The sequence below is a fragment of the Lissotriton vulgaris genome, chromosome 1_1 (genome assembly GCF_964263255.1).
Source record: "Lissotriton vulgaris chromosome 1_1, aLisVul1.2, whole genome shotgun sequence".
NCBI classification, from domain to species: Eukaryota; Metazoa; Chordata; class Amphibia; order Caudata; family Salamandridae; genus Lissotriton; species Lissotriton vulgaris.
Genome location: NC_141685.1, coordinates 754,141,994 through 754,156,722, shown reverse-complemented (window position 1 = coordinate 754,156,722; position 14,729 = coordinate 754,141,994). Strand labels below are relative to the sequence as shown.

Genomic DNA, 14,729 nt, shown 5'->3' with positions numbered 1-14,729 from the left:
ATAATTTGCTCTAAATTACAGAAAAAAATGTGAAGAATTGATAATGCATAGGCAATGCCATCAAATTGGAACATGAATTCATAGACCAAAGAGCCATAAGGCAACACCTTCAAGAATGTTCTCCCTTCTTGTTTAGGGATTGAATTGTAGGTCTATTGAATCAACTGCAGAGTGAAAGAAAGGGCCACATTTAGATGAGGGGAGCAATAGGATATCTGCTCAAATCCGGCAGATGTTCTCTATGCCACCTTTCGGGTCCCTATGGGCCATAATATCAAGACAGGGCGATACATTATTGCCGCTTTTATCGGCAGGAAACTGCTGCTAAAGCGGCGATAATGGGCTTGATAATATGCCCTTGTGAAATCCCATAGAAGCCCAGGTTCTGGTGTTAACCTGGGCTTATATGGGAATTTACAAGGGCATATTATCAAGCCCATTATCGCCGCTTTAGCAGCAGTTTCCTGCCGTTAAAAATGGCGATAATGTATCGCCCTTTCTTGATATATGGCCCTATGTCACTCACTTAGAGGTCAGGTTAGCCTAGTTTTCCTAATGTTGCAGCGCATGTCTACTCTGCCATTGGAAAATCATTATATGAAGCAGACACTGGCAGTAATGGACTTGAAGGGGCCTGACCAATTTAGGAGAGCCCATCCGATGCCATGTCTTCCAATTTCTTTTATGCACGGGACTGCCATGTAAATCTTGGTGGTTCCCAACAGAAAACCCTGCATTATCCCCGATCCCCACCCACCACTGTGGGAGAAGAGTCCTAGTGCGCGGAGGACATTGACTCTGTGATTTAAAGATGGAGTTCCACATTGGGGGTCTCTTTTCAGGGATCACAGAAGGGATTACAGGTCCACCATGTGTTATGGCACAGTGGACCTGTGCTCGGGGTTACTGTAGTCCCCCAAAGAGTCTCCTATCATGTGTCAGGCAGGATCATATTTAGGAGAGAAAGAGCCGACAGTAGGGCAGTCAACTCCAGATTCAGGGTTCCTAGAAACCTTTAAATTGTGCTATTATAATGTGAGTCTGGGACAGTCAATCTTTGTAAAGTGCTTTATTGTAGAATACAATGATAGGGCAACCACCAGCCTCATATGTCCTCATCTCTTCTCTGTCCCTGTCCTCCAACCATCCTAGAATCCGATACAAGGTTCCAAGTTCCAGCCCGGCTCAAGACGCAGAGACAGATGAGCGCCTGACAAAGCAGGACATGACAGACGCCTTAAGTCTTCTAGATAATGTGCTCATTATTCTAATTATGTTGAATGGTCCTTGGACTTCTTTTCATGGACTTGATGTGCCCTCTGCTGTTAGCAAGGGAGAGTAATAATCCGCCCACTGATCTGATCATTTGGTAATTACAAAAGCCTTGGTATGTTTGGGATAACTGAGGCAAAAAGAAGGAAATATGATCATATTGAAAATAGATCGATTAAATTGCAACTGGCAAACAACATATTTTCAAATAACACATGTACCTATAAATATCAGGTTTGTAATTTTACCTGGGATTTCGATTAAACAATTACATGGCTTGAGGAATGTATGCATGGAACAGAATCTAACTCTTTCAAAAATCACTAAAAAGAACAGACAAATAATTGCACATTCATGACAAGAAATGCCATTCAGAGTAGATGTGATGCAGTGGTACAGGATCTGAGGTGTAGGACTGTCCACATCAATATGTGTATGCTTGGGGATCTAATTGTATCTCCTTGTACCGGAGTTGTTTGAGCTGTCGAAAATGAGAAACTTTTAGAATAGTCCAATTCCTAGTGATCCAGCGCTCCTATAGAAAAACTGTCTCACATATGCTACCTAACACCTCAATACTCACCATTATTTAAAAAAACACTACAACAGGCCCATAACACCAAATGAGACAATTATTGAGCAAATGAATCATGTGATTTGATTTAAATACTATTCACAAAATATTTACACTATATGTACAACTGCAGTTTATTCTTCATTATCATGATATAAAATAAATTTACACTTAAATCAAACCACTATGTTTGATGGATCAACTAATGGAAACTAGACCATGAATAAACAAGACCAGCTTGTCAATTTAAATCTAATTTTATTAGTTTAATTTAATCAAAGTAAGAACATCATAGGTTTAAATCTGTATTTTATAAGCAAATAGGAAAGCAGCATTTTTAATAAGGAAGTGAGAATAAGAACTGGCATTTCAAAGTCAAACAGAAGCATATAGAATTAGCAGAATAATAGTTGGTGTGTGCATCCCTTCCCTGAATCTATTTCCCTGTCTCAATCAATCTTCACCTAGAAAGGAATAAGTCATTATAAGTCAGCTGGTGTCCTTACATGTGCCTAAGGTCCATCAGCATAATGCTCATCATTCAGGAGTCGGGAAGTAAGAGTTTTTTCTCCACTCATTGTGTCATAATTTATACCTTTCTCTCTAGCTAAGCTTTCTACTTTTCACATTCCTTCAATCAGTCCACTATTAGGTCATCGCTGAATTTTGACAAAGTCCGGGCGTCACATAAGCCCTATTGTCTTTTGCTTCCATGCTCTCCGCTTCCTCGAGATGTTAAATTTTTCCTCGAGTCTCAAATCACACTTCCTAGCCTTGGCAGACATTATCAAATCTCGTCCTTGGACATTGTTCCGCATGCTCGGCTCGCCCAGCACAATTAAGAAATGTTTTCCTTAGTTCAATGCAGTAAGAATCTTCACTGCTGAGCATGTGCCAAAGTTTTGTTTGAGCCAACTTTAGGCCTTGCCTCGAAAACTATTATTAAACAAACACAAGAAATCCATTAATTAAAGAATTGAGACCCATTCTGTTACCCTCCCCCTTTGCTAATTAACACAGTTAATTATGTTACCTAGCTTAGCACACAAAGCAGCATTATATTTACCAATCCTTTTCGAAAGTCAGGAACTCTAAAAGCTTTATCACAAAAGACATAACATTAAGCACATAAAAGAAGCACATGCCATTAGTTAAACAGCCGCATTTAATACTGACAAAGACAATAGACATGGTTAGTTTATTAATTTTTCTTTGCATTTGCAACAATAAGCATATTAGACCCGCGTGTAATTCAAGGGTGCATCTTTTAAAACTAAGTTGAATAATAATTTCTCCACAAACTTGTTAATCTTGTTACTTTTATTAGGAGAGGTTAACTTCGCAAGTTTGAACAAAATTTTGTTCTTTACCGTGCTCCATCACTAGCATTAGCATCAAAATAAAAATGAGTTCACACTGTGCTCTAATGTTCCGGCCAGGCCTCACAACTTTCTCTTGCACTCGCAACACAGTAAACATAGGGAAGAGGATGTGGTTTGACGGCTAGATTGCCGATTTAGGTCTGGGAAACTAAGGTTTGAACCTCGGAGTCACGTCCATATCCTGTGATTCTGGGCAAACCCCTTAATCTCCCTGTGCCTAGCAAAAAATGAATGTGTCCTTGTGTAATGAAACCGGTGCTCACGTAAAGCGCTCCGATACCTTCGGGCGAGCTATATAAATCTGCAAAAAACAACAAATATTTACGCAAGACGTGTAGGCACAGGTTCCATAGCACCCTGGCTGCAAAGTGAACACTTCAAACATTTCTGATTTGTATATTCCCTAAGAGTAAGCGATACACAGTTCGTGGAAGACATAGTTGGAGAGTAGGAGCAGCATGTTTACTTAAAGGGTCTGCAACAATGATATCAATCTAACAGTCAAAGTTGAGAATGCTCATGGAGCATGAATCAACTGGGATTTCTTTGTTTCCCCATTGTAGAGTCATCTGTCCTGAAGGATGCCAGACTCAGGAATTTGAAGTGTGGGGATCTGGTATCTACTCGGAGGTAAGCCTCACTCAACTGTTCAGTATAGAAACAACGCTTCGTGTATCTTACTGTTAGGAATGAATTTAATGCACCAAAAAGTGCAGAGAGACATAGCAAAATCTGCACACATACCTCTGACTCACAAACCCTCCCCTCCTCTCCTTTCCTCTCCTCCTGTCTCTCTTTCTCGCTCCCCACTCTACCCCTCTTTCTCCCTCCCTCCCCGCCTCTCCCCTACCCTCCCCTTTCCTCCTGTCTCTCTTTTTCCCTCCCTTCGCCACCGCACTTCACCCCCTCTTCCCCTCCCCACCTCTCCCCTACGCTCCCCTCTCCTCCTGTCTCTCTTTTTACCTCCCCTCCCCTCGCCACCTCTCTTTCAACCTCCCCACTCCCCTCTTTCTTCCTCCCTCCCCACCTCGCCCCTTCCCTCCTCTCCTTCTCCCTCCCCACTCCATCCCCTCTTTCTCCCTCTCCTACCTGCCTATCCCCTCCCCTCCTCTTCCCTTCCCTTGTCTCCTCTCCTCCCGTCTCTCTTTCTCCCTCTCCACTCCACCCGTCTTTCTCCCCTCCCTCCCTGTCTCACCTCTCCCCTCACCTCTTCTCTCTTGTCCTCTCCTCTCAGAGCTCTTCAATCTGCCGGGCTGCCATCAATGCCGGAAGGATCACCGATGCTGGGGGCCATGTGACTGTGGTGAAGAGGCCTGGAGCGGAAAGTTATGACAAATCCACAAATAATGGAGTAACCACTCTTGCACTTGAGGCCGGACCTCAATCATTTGTGCTAACTTCATCTGCTGGTCCTGAGCCGTCCATGAACTTCCCCAGCACTTCGTTTCCTGGCCCATATCTCACTAGGATTCACCTCCTCGACATTGAGATACCAAACTACCAAGTCACCTCTTCTGTCACAGGTAACAGCACTGCACTACCATTAGAGTCCCATCTTTATGGCTACCTATGTCATTTGTGTCATTGTTGTCATTGTCTTCTGTTTTAACATCAGTGATTGAGTATTCACTTTTCAAAATGTCCCTAGCAGACAAATATATCATGCCAATTCATTGGTGTGTATTGTCTTCTTTTCCAGCACTGGCCCAGTGTGATACCACAGCAGAAGAACTCTCTGACATGATCTCACTGTGAGTACCACCAAAGGGGCCATTTTATGTTGACAGTTTTATGACATCAAGCATGCCACTGAATTGGGCTTGGTGCAATGGGAATCAGATAACCTCCAGAGCAGATTGTGCCATATGTGATTTGGTAAATGATCATGTTTTCCCAGCCTTATAGAACTGACTGTAGACTTGCAATGGAATTCTCATTCTTCTGTGAATACCTTTGTAAATTGTGACCTGGTTTAGAAAGAGACCTTGCAGGTGAGGACTGAGTTTGTTAGCGTACTTTGGAATTGCCTGCTATTTTTGAAATAAAAAAAGGAGAAAAAAATGATAATTACTCGGGCTATTATTTCATTTATTCCTGCTGAGGTATCTCATCGGGCGGGGAGGGTCTGCTCTGCTCTCAGAGCAGGAGGGATGGGGGCAGGGAGTGGAGGCCACTATGTTAGTGCGCATGAATGTTTGACCAACCCTCTCGGGCTGGCCAAACATTCATGCACACTTTGCATGTTCTCCATGCATGCTGCATTACAGCCTGCATGGAGAACATGCCAGGATCCCATTCCCTGGCTTAGCACCGAACCACTGCACTCAAACCAATCACAATGCTGCATTGCAGCATTGTGATTGGCTATGGGGAGCCTGGGTGTTTCTAACTTCCCGTTTCCACAGAAGAAGCCAGGAAAAGGATGGAGGAGAGGTGGAAGAGGCCGTCAAGCAGGTAAGTGACTAAAAAATGTTTTTTAACCCTTCTCCCTCTTTCTCCCTCGCGGCCCACTGCTGCTTCCCGGGAGCAGCCGCCACTGTAAAGTTCTAAATTGCCATGTCGACCTGGCAAAATAAACCTTTTTAAAACATTTATGAGAGTTACTATGTTTTAAGGAGCGACCACATGCACTTTAGCACTGGTTAGCAGTGGAAAAAGGTGCAGAGTGCTAAGGCCAGCAGAAACAAGATCAGCAAATATGGGAAAGGAAGCCCAAAACTTTTGGGGGAGACCACACTAAGGCTGACAGATCCAACCAGGCTAATTTATTTAATTGAGGTTGGATACTTGCCATGATTGTATGCTACGAGGTGATTTGTGCCATGATCTACCTCAAGGATCAAAGTTTCATCACCCATAGTTTTTAAGATTTCCAAAAGCTACCAATATCAATTTTGATTATAAAAAAGAGATCATGCCTAATAAATGAGTTGAACAGCCATAAATGTTTTTTGTTTTTATTAATTATGTGTTTCAGAGTTATTTGCCCAGATGGATGTTTCACACATGATTTCAAAGTGTGGGGAACAGATGTCTACACTGAGGTATGTTCTAAGCATACTCATATTTTTAATTCAGTATGAAATAAGAAAATACCAAGAGCAGATATAAGGAAAGAGAATCATGTGGATTTCAAACGCTATCTTTTTTCCCCTCCCTTCTAGGACTCTTCAATTTGTCAAGCAGCCATTCATGCAGGGAAGATCCCCAAGAGAGGTGGAAAAGTGAGAGTGGAGAAGAGACCAGGATACAGCAGTTACCAAGGGTCCAGCAGAAATGGCATTCACAGCCATGAATTTGGGGCCTTCAGTAGATCATTTGTGCTCTCTGTACCGACTGATGTTAGCCTGCCAAGAATAATCCCAGGCATGAATTTTCCAGGAACACACTTTCCTGGCTTTCAAATTCCAGGAACTGATATTCCTGGCATTCCTATCCCTGGTATACAAGTTGCTGCCAAATATTTACCAGGCTTTCATATCCGCAATCATGAGATTCCAATCGCTCCTATTCTTCTTGACATGTATAAACCAGGCATTCACACCGAAGGCAAAGACATCCATGCACCAAAACATCCCAACCCCACTGTCACAGCGGTTCATGTCCCTAGCATAAGGACTACTGTCTCTGAACATCCAACTAAAAAGGGCTCTAGTACTTTGAATCATGAAATTCATATTCATGAAAAACAAGCTCCCGGGCTCAAGATCCCTGTGGTTCATGTTACTCCTCACCATGCTCCAGCTGTTCAGATCCCTGATCATGGTGGTAAATCTGTTTCAGGTGTGCATATCCATCACATTCCTGTCCCTGGACACCATGGTCAAGGTGTTGAGATCTACCCCAATCCTGTCCCAAGTCACCATGTTCCTGGAGTCGAACTCACTAGAATTCATGTCCCTGGTAAACTTGTTCCAGGTGCTGAGATTAATGATATTCATCCGAATAGCCAACATGCTCCAAGCATTGCCATCCATGGTAATCATGTTCCTGGAAAACATGTTTCAGGGGTTGAGATCCGAACAGTTAATGTCACTGGCCACCATGCTCCTGGTGTAGAAATCAGTGGTAAGCAACTCACTAGTCACCATGCTCAAGGAGTTGAGACGTCTGATCTTCATATCACTGGTAAACATGTCACAGGCATTGAAGTCCATAATATTTATGTTCCTGGACACAATGCTCCAGGTGTAGAGATCCAGAGAATTCATGTGAATGGCTCACATGTTCCAAGCATTGAAAGACATGTCATTCATACCACAGGTGAACATATACCAGGTGCTGAGATCCCTGCTGTCCATGTTTCTGACCACCATGTACGAGGTGTTGAAGTCCACGGTAGTCATATATCTGGTACACGTTTTCCAGGTGCTGAAATGCATGGCATTCGTATTCATGGTTCACATGTTCCAGGTCCTGAGCTCCGTACTGTTCACATTCCAGGTCACCAACATCCAGGTCTTGAAATCCATGGTACTCATATTTCTGAAAAACATATTCCAGGTGTTGAGATACATGGAACTCACATTAATGGTTTACATGTTCCAGGTGCTGCGATCCCTGGTGTTCACGTTGCAGGTCACCAAGTTCCAGGTCTTGAAATCCATGGTGCTCATATTTCTGGAAAACATATTCCAGGTGTTGAGATACATGGAACTCATATCAATGGTGTACATGTTCCAGCTGCTGAAATACCTGGTGTTCACATCTCGGGCCACCATGTTCCAGGTGTTGAAATCCCTACTATTCACATGCATGCAAAACATGTTCCTGGTGTTGAGGTCCATGGGTTTCATATAAACGGTTCACATACACCTGGCATTGAGAACAATGGTATTCATGTCATTGGTAAACATATTTCAATTGCAGAGATTCCTAGTAACCACATATCTGGTAAATATGCCTCGGAGGTTAAGATCCCTAGCATTCACATAATTGGCCACCATGCTCCAGTTGTAGAAACACATGGTATTCATATACCTAGTACATTTGTTCCAGGTGTTGAGACACATGGAAATCATATTAATAGTTTACATGTTCCAGGAGCTGAAATACCTGGTGCTCACATTGCAGGTCACAAAGTTCCAGGTCATGAAATTCATGGTACTCATATTTCTGGAAAACATATTCCAGGTGTTGAGATACATGGAACTCATATTAATGGTGTACATGTCCCAGGTGTTGAGATACCCGGTGTTCACATTGCAGGTCACCAACTTCCAGGTCTTGAAATCAATGGTGCTCATATTTCTGGAAAACATATTCCAGGTGTTGAGATACATGGAGCTCATATTAATGGTTTACATGTTCCAGGTGCTGAAATACCCGGTGTTCACATTGCAGGTCACCATACTTCAGGTCTTGAAATTCATGGTACTCATATTTCTGGAAAACATATTCCAGGTGTTGAGATACATGGAGCACATATTAATGGTTTACATGTCCCAGGTGCTGAAATACATGGTGTTCACATTGCAGGTCACCAGGTTCCAGGTCTTGAAATCCATGGTGCTCATATTTCTGGAAAACATATTCCAGGTGTTGAGATACATGGTATTCATATTAATGGTTCACATGTTCCAGGTGCTGAGATCCCTGGTGTTCAGATTGCAGGTCACCATGTTTCAGGTCTTGAAATCAATGGTGCTCATATTTCTGGAAAACATATTCCAGGTGTTGAGATACATGGAGCTCATATTAATAGTTTACATGTTCCAGGTGCTGAGATCCCTGGTGTTCACATTGCAGGTCACCATGTTTCAGGTCTTGAAATCAATGGTGCTCATACTTCTGGAAAACATATTCCAGGTGTTGAGATACATGGAACACATAATAATGGTTTACATGTTCCAGGTGCTAAGATCCCTGGTGTTCAGATTGCAGGTCACCATGTTTCAGGTCTTGAAATCAATGGTGCTCATATTTCTGGAAAACATATTCCAGGTGTTGAGATACATGGAGCTCATATTAATAGTTTACATGTTCCAGGTGCTGAGATCCCTGGTGTTCACATTGCAGGTCACCATGTTTCAGGTCTTGAAATCAATGGTGCTCATACTTCTGGAAAACATATTTCAGGTGTTGAAATACACGGAACTCATATTAATGGTGTACATGTTCCAGGTGCTGAAATAACTGGTGTTCATATTGCAGGTCACCAAGTTCCAGGTCTTGAAATCCATGATGCTCATATTTCTGGAAAACACATTCCAGGTGTTGAGATACATGGTATCCATATTAATGGTTCACATGTTCCAGGTGCTGAGATCCCTGGTGTTCAGATTGCAGGTCACCATGTTTCAGGTCTTGAAATCAATGGTGCTCATATTTCTGGAAAACATATTCCAAGTGTTGAGATACATGGAGCTCATATTAATGGTTTACATGTTCCAGGTGCTGAGATCCCTGGTGTTCAGATTGCAGGTCACCAAGTTCCAGGTCTTGACATCCATGGTGCTCATATTTCAGGAAAACATATTCAAGGTGTTGAGATACATGGCATTCTTATTAATAGTTCACATGTTCCAGTTGCTGAGATCCCTGGTGTTCACATTGCAGGTCACCAAGTTCCAGGTCTTGATCTCCACGGTGCTCATATTTCTGGAAAACATATTCCAGATGTTGAGATACATGGAACTCATATTAATGGTGTACATTTTCCAGGTGCTGAAATACCTGGTGTTCACATTGCAGGTCACCAAGTTCCAGGTCTTGAAGTCCATGGTGCTCATATTTCTGAAAAACATATTCCAGGTGTTGAGATACATGGAACTCATATTAATGGTGTACATGTTCCAGGTGCTGAAATAACTGGTGTTCATATTGCAGGTCACCAAGTTCCAGGTCTTGAAATCCATGATGCTCATATTTCTGGAAAACACATTCCAGGTGTTGAGATACATGGTATCCATATTAATGGTTCACATGTTCCAGGTGCTGAGATCCCTGGTGTTCAGATTGCAGGTCACCATGTTTCAGGTCTTGAAATCAATGGTGCTCATATTTCTGGAAAACATATTCCAAGTGTTGAGATACATGGAGCTCATATTAATGGTTTACATGTTCCAGGTGCTGAGATCCCTGGTGTTCAGATTGCAGGTCACCAAGTTCCAGGTCTTGACATCCATGGTGCTCATATTTCAGGAAAACATATTCAAGGTGTTGAGATACATGGCATTCTTATTAATAGTTCACATGTTCCAGTTGCTGAGATCCCTGGTGTTCACATTGCAGGTCACCAAGTTCCAGGTCTTGATCTCCACGGTGCTCATATTTCTGGAAAACATATTCCAGATGTTGAGATACATGGAACTCATATTAATGGTGTACATTTTCCAGGTGCTGAAATACCTGGTGTTCACATTGCAGGTCACCAAGTTCCAGGTCTTGAAGTCCATGGTGCTCATATTTCTGAAAAACATATTCCAGGTGTTGAGATACATGGAACTCATATTAATGGTGTACATGTCCCAGGTGCTGAAATACCTGGTGTTCACATTGCAGGTCACCAGGTTGCAGGTCTTGAAATCCATGGTGCTCATATTTCTGGAAAACATATTCCAGGTGTTGAGATGCATGGTATTCATATTAATGGTTCACATGTTCCAGGTGCTGAGAACCCTGGTGTTCAGATTGCAGGTCACCATGTTCCAGGTCTTGAAATCAATGGTGCTCATATGTCTGGAAATCTTATTCCAGTTGTTGAGATACATGGAACTCATATTAATGGTGTACATGTTCCAGGTGCTGAAATACCTGGTGTTCACATTGCAGGTCACCAAGTTCCAGGTCTTGAAATCCATGGTGCTCATATTTCTGAAAAACATATTCCAGGTGTTGAGATACATGGAACTCATATTAATGGTGTACATGTCCCAGGTTCTGAACTACCTGGTGTTCACATTGCAGGTCACCAGGTTCCAGGTCTTGAAATCCATGGTGCTCATATTTCTGGAAAACATATTCCAGGTGTTGAGATACATGGTATTCATATTAATGGTTCACATGTTCCAGGTGCTGAGATCCCTGGTGTTCAGATTGCAGGTCACCATGTTCCAGGTCTTGAAATCAATGGTGCTCATATGTCTGGAAATCATATTCCAGGTGTTGAGATACATGGAACTCATATTAATGGTGTACATGTTCCAGGTGCTGAAATACCTGGTGTTCACATTGCAGGTCACCAGGTTCCAGGTCTTGAAATCCATGGTGCTCATATTTCTGGAAAACATATTCCAGGTGTTGAGATACATGGTATTCATATTAATGGTTCACATGTTCCAGGTGCTGAGATCCCTGGTGTTCAGATTGCAGGTCACCATGTTCCAGGTCTTGAAATCAATGGTGCTCATATGTCTGGAAATCATATTCCAGGTGTTGAGGTACATGGAACTCATATTAATGGTGTACATTTTCCAGGTGCTGAAATACCTGGTGTTCACATTGCAGGTCACCAGGTTCAAGGTCTTGAAATCCATGGTGCTCATATTTCTGGAAAACATATTCCAGGTGTTGAGATACATGGTATTCATATTAATGGTTCACATGTTCCAGGTGCTGAGATCCCTGGTGTTCAGATTGCAGGTCACCATGTTCCAGGTCTTGAAATCAATGGTGCTCATATGTCTGGAAATCATATTCCAGTTGTTGAGATACATGGAACTCATATTAATGGTGTACATGTTCCAGGTGCTGAAATACCTGGTGTTCAAATTGCAGGTCACCATCTTTCAGGTCTTGAAATCCATGGTGCTCATATATCTGGTAAACAAATGCCAGGTGTTGAGATACATGGAGCTCATATTAATAGTTTACATGTTCCAGGTGCTGAGATCCCTGGTGTCCACATCGAAGGTCACCATGTTCCAGGTGTTGAAATCCATACTGAACAAATGCAAGTAAAACATGCTCTAAGTGTTGAGAACCCTGGTATTCACATACATGGTGCACATGCTACTAGTATTGAGAAAAATGGTATTCATGTCACTGGTAAACATATTTAAACTGCAGACGTCCCTGGTAACCACATAGCTGATAAACATGTTACAGGTGGGGTATGGTATTCATATAAATGGTTCACATGTTCTAATTCCTGAAGTCCCTGGTGTTTCCATCCAAGGTCACCATGTTGCAGGTGTTGAAATTCCTACTATTGAAATGCATGTCAAACATAAATCAGGTGTTAAAGTTCATGGCATTCATGTTAATGGAGCTGAGATTCCTTGCTTACACATCCCTGGTATCCATGTTTCAGATACTAATATCCCAGGGATTCATCTATCTAGTAAGCATGTACCAGGGTTTTAGATATCACTGGTGCCTATATACCTGGTCATCACCTTCAAGGTGCTGAGATCCCAGAGATTCATATTTTTATAAAACGTTTGAATTGTAGAGATCAATGGTATTCATATCGCTGTTTATCATCTGTCCGGTTGTAATATCCCTGATATTCATATAAATGGTACCTGTGCTCCAGTGCTGAGATCCCAAGTATTCATATCCTTGGATATAATGTTTCAGGTGTTGAAATCCCTAATATCAGTATCTCAGGTAAGCTTGTTCGAGGCTTTGAATTCCTTGGTATTAATATACCAGGATTCAGGGTTTGACATCCCGCTATTGTTATTTCTGGTCACCATGTCCCTGGACTTCATGTCCTCGGAACTCATATGCCTGGTCAACATATTCTGGGTGTTCAAATCCCTGGTGTTATTACTGCTACTTCACATTTACCAAGTGTTGAGATTCATATGTCATCTATCTCTGTTAATTATGTTTACATTATAGAGATTGTTGGTTTCCACATCTCTTGTCATCTTGTTCCAGGAGTTCATATCCCTTGTATCCCTGGTGACCAAGCCCCATCTCTTGAGATCCCTCATATTGATGTGACTGGTAATATTGTTGATAGTACTGAGATGCCTATTTATCATCTTCATTTTCAAAATGTCCTATGTGTTTAACTCTCTGCTAGCAAGATTCCCAACAATTCTTTATCCAGAATTATCCTTGAGCTACCTCCTCCAGGAGCTGAAACTCCTGGTGTTTGTACCCCTGACAGTCATGCCCATAGTTTGTATATCCCAGAATTTCCGATCATTTACACCTGTGGTTTTCACATCCATGGTATATGCATCACAAGTGTTAACATCACTGACAATCCCTTGCCAAGTAATCATAATTTCAGCCCTCTTACTCCAGGCTTGCAAATCTGTAGATCATATATCACAGGTGTAGATATCCCTGGCAGCAAGAGTGGTAACACTAATATCTCTTGGATTGAGATCTCAGTCATGCATATTTCTGATGATAAATCCCTTGGTTCATGCATAATAGATCTTGCAAGAACTACATGTTCTAGTCTGTATGATTTTCCAGACTGTGTTTGTTGGATCATCGAAAAACCCCAAAACATTTAGAAGCATATCATACTGTGAAGCCTGTTTAACATTTGAGACCACCAACCATCACAGATGATACCTGAATCCTTAAATCTTAGAATGCCGCTCAACCTCACAAAACCTAAATTCATAGAATCTATATAAAATACTTATCGCCATATTTGAGTTTAATAGCATTTAGTTCTACAAGGCACTGATTTTAAAATAGCTGTGTAAAGTTGACAATCATTACAAAAATAGCTAGCTCTCTTCATTCTGAATGTGCCAGATATTTTCTTTGAAAGACAAAAAGGTTGAAAATGCGGACCCTGCTCTGCAACTGCATCTTTCCTGTAGCTGAGCAAGTCCGTAAGCATAGGCCATTTACGTTGTTCCAGTGACATTTTGCTCTATCAGTACTACCTGGGTCACATGGCAGGACTTCTCGAGTTAGAAAATTGAGATGACTAAATGGCTACCAATGTATGGGGAAATCCAAGGACAGCCCCTAGACCATAACATCACCTCTCTTGGTTCTGGAAGTCTCATACTCGGATTTCAAGATCAATCACAACAACGAGAATGGTGCCACATAAAAAATTCTGTCGAGTCTGATGTCCTAGCCTATCCCTTATAAAAAATTATGTCTGGCTGAAGGGATTGGGTACATATTTGACGACACCTTACAGGACCAATATTTGTAACTTTGTACTTTCACATAAAGTACAAAATTCTCCAACTCTGCTTGACATTGCAGTCACCTTTAATCAGTGTGTTGTAGATATGTTTCATGGTGCGGTGGGTATTGCAACAAAATACACAATGTTTCAGTACTACCGCATTTATCATCAGCAAAGGATTTCTGTGAGATGTCAGTGCTACCTGACTTTAAAGTAAACACACAGAAATAATACAACTTCCATTATTATAGCATTTCTGTAGATAATACTATCAACAAAAGGGCCACCCTTTGTCCAAGTTTTTCAAAATAGGAAAGTATCTGGCGACTTAGAAATCATCACCAAATTGTCTTTGTATGCTTTCAATTGCAATCGAATATCAGTACTTTTTGCAGATGTTTTTAATACACTTATTTTTTGAATCGGGGAAAATGAATCA

General features: G+C 41.7%; 1 protein-coding gene across 1 annotated transcript in view; it reads left to right on the top strand.

Moving 5' to 3' along the window:
• Nucleotides 1–12,369, top strand: part of LOC147747768 (uncharacterized) — a 62,771-nt gene extending 50,402 nt beyond the window's left edge. Inside the window, exons 5-10 of the mRNA XM_086955599.1 lie at nt 3,792–3,858; nt 4,463–4,751; nt 4,928–4,979; nt 6,206–6,272; nt 6,393–11,556; nt 11,692–12,369. Coding sequence (XP_086811725.1) covers nt 3,792–3,858; nt 4,463–4,751; nt 4,928–4,979; nt 6,206–6,272; nt 6,393–11,556; nt 11,692–12,230 — 6,178 coding nt within the window. The 3' untranslated portion in view covers nt 12,231–12,369. The remainder of the gene's footprint in view (nt 1–3,791; nt 3,859–4,462; nt 4,752–4,927; nt 4,980–6,205; nt 6,273–6,392; nt 11,557–11,691) is intronic.
• Nucleotides 12,370–14,729: the final 2,360 nt, after the last annotated feature.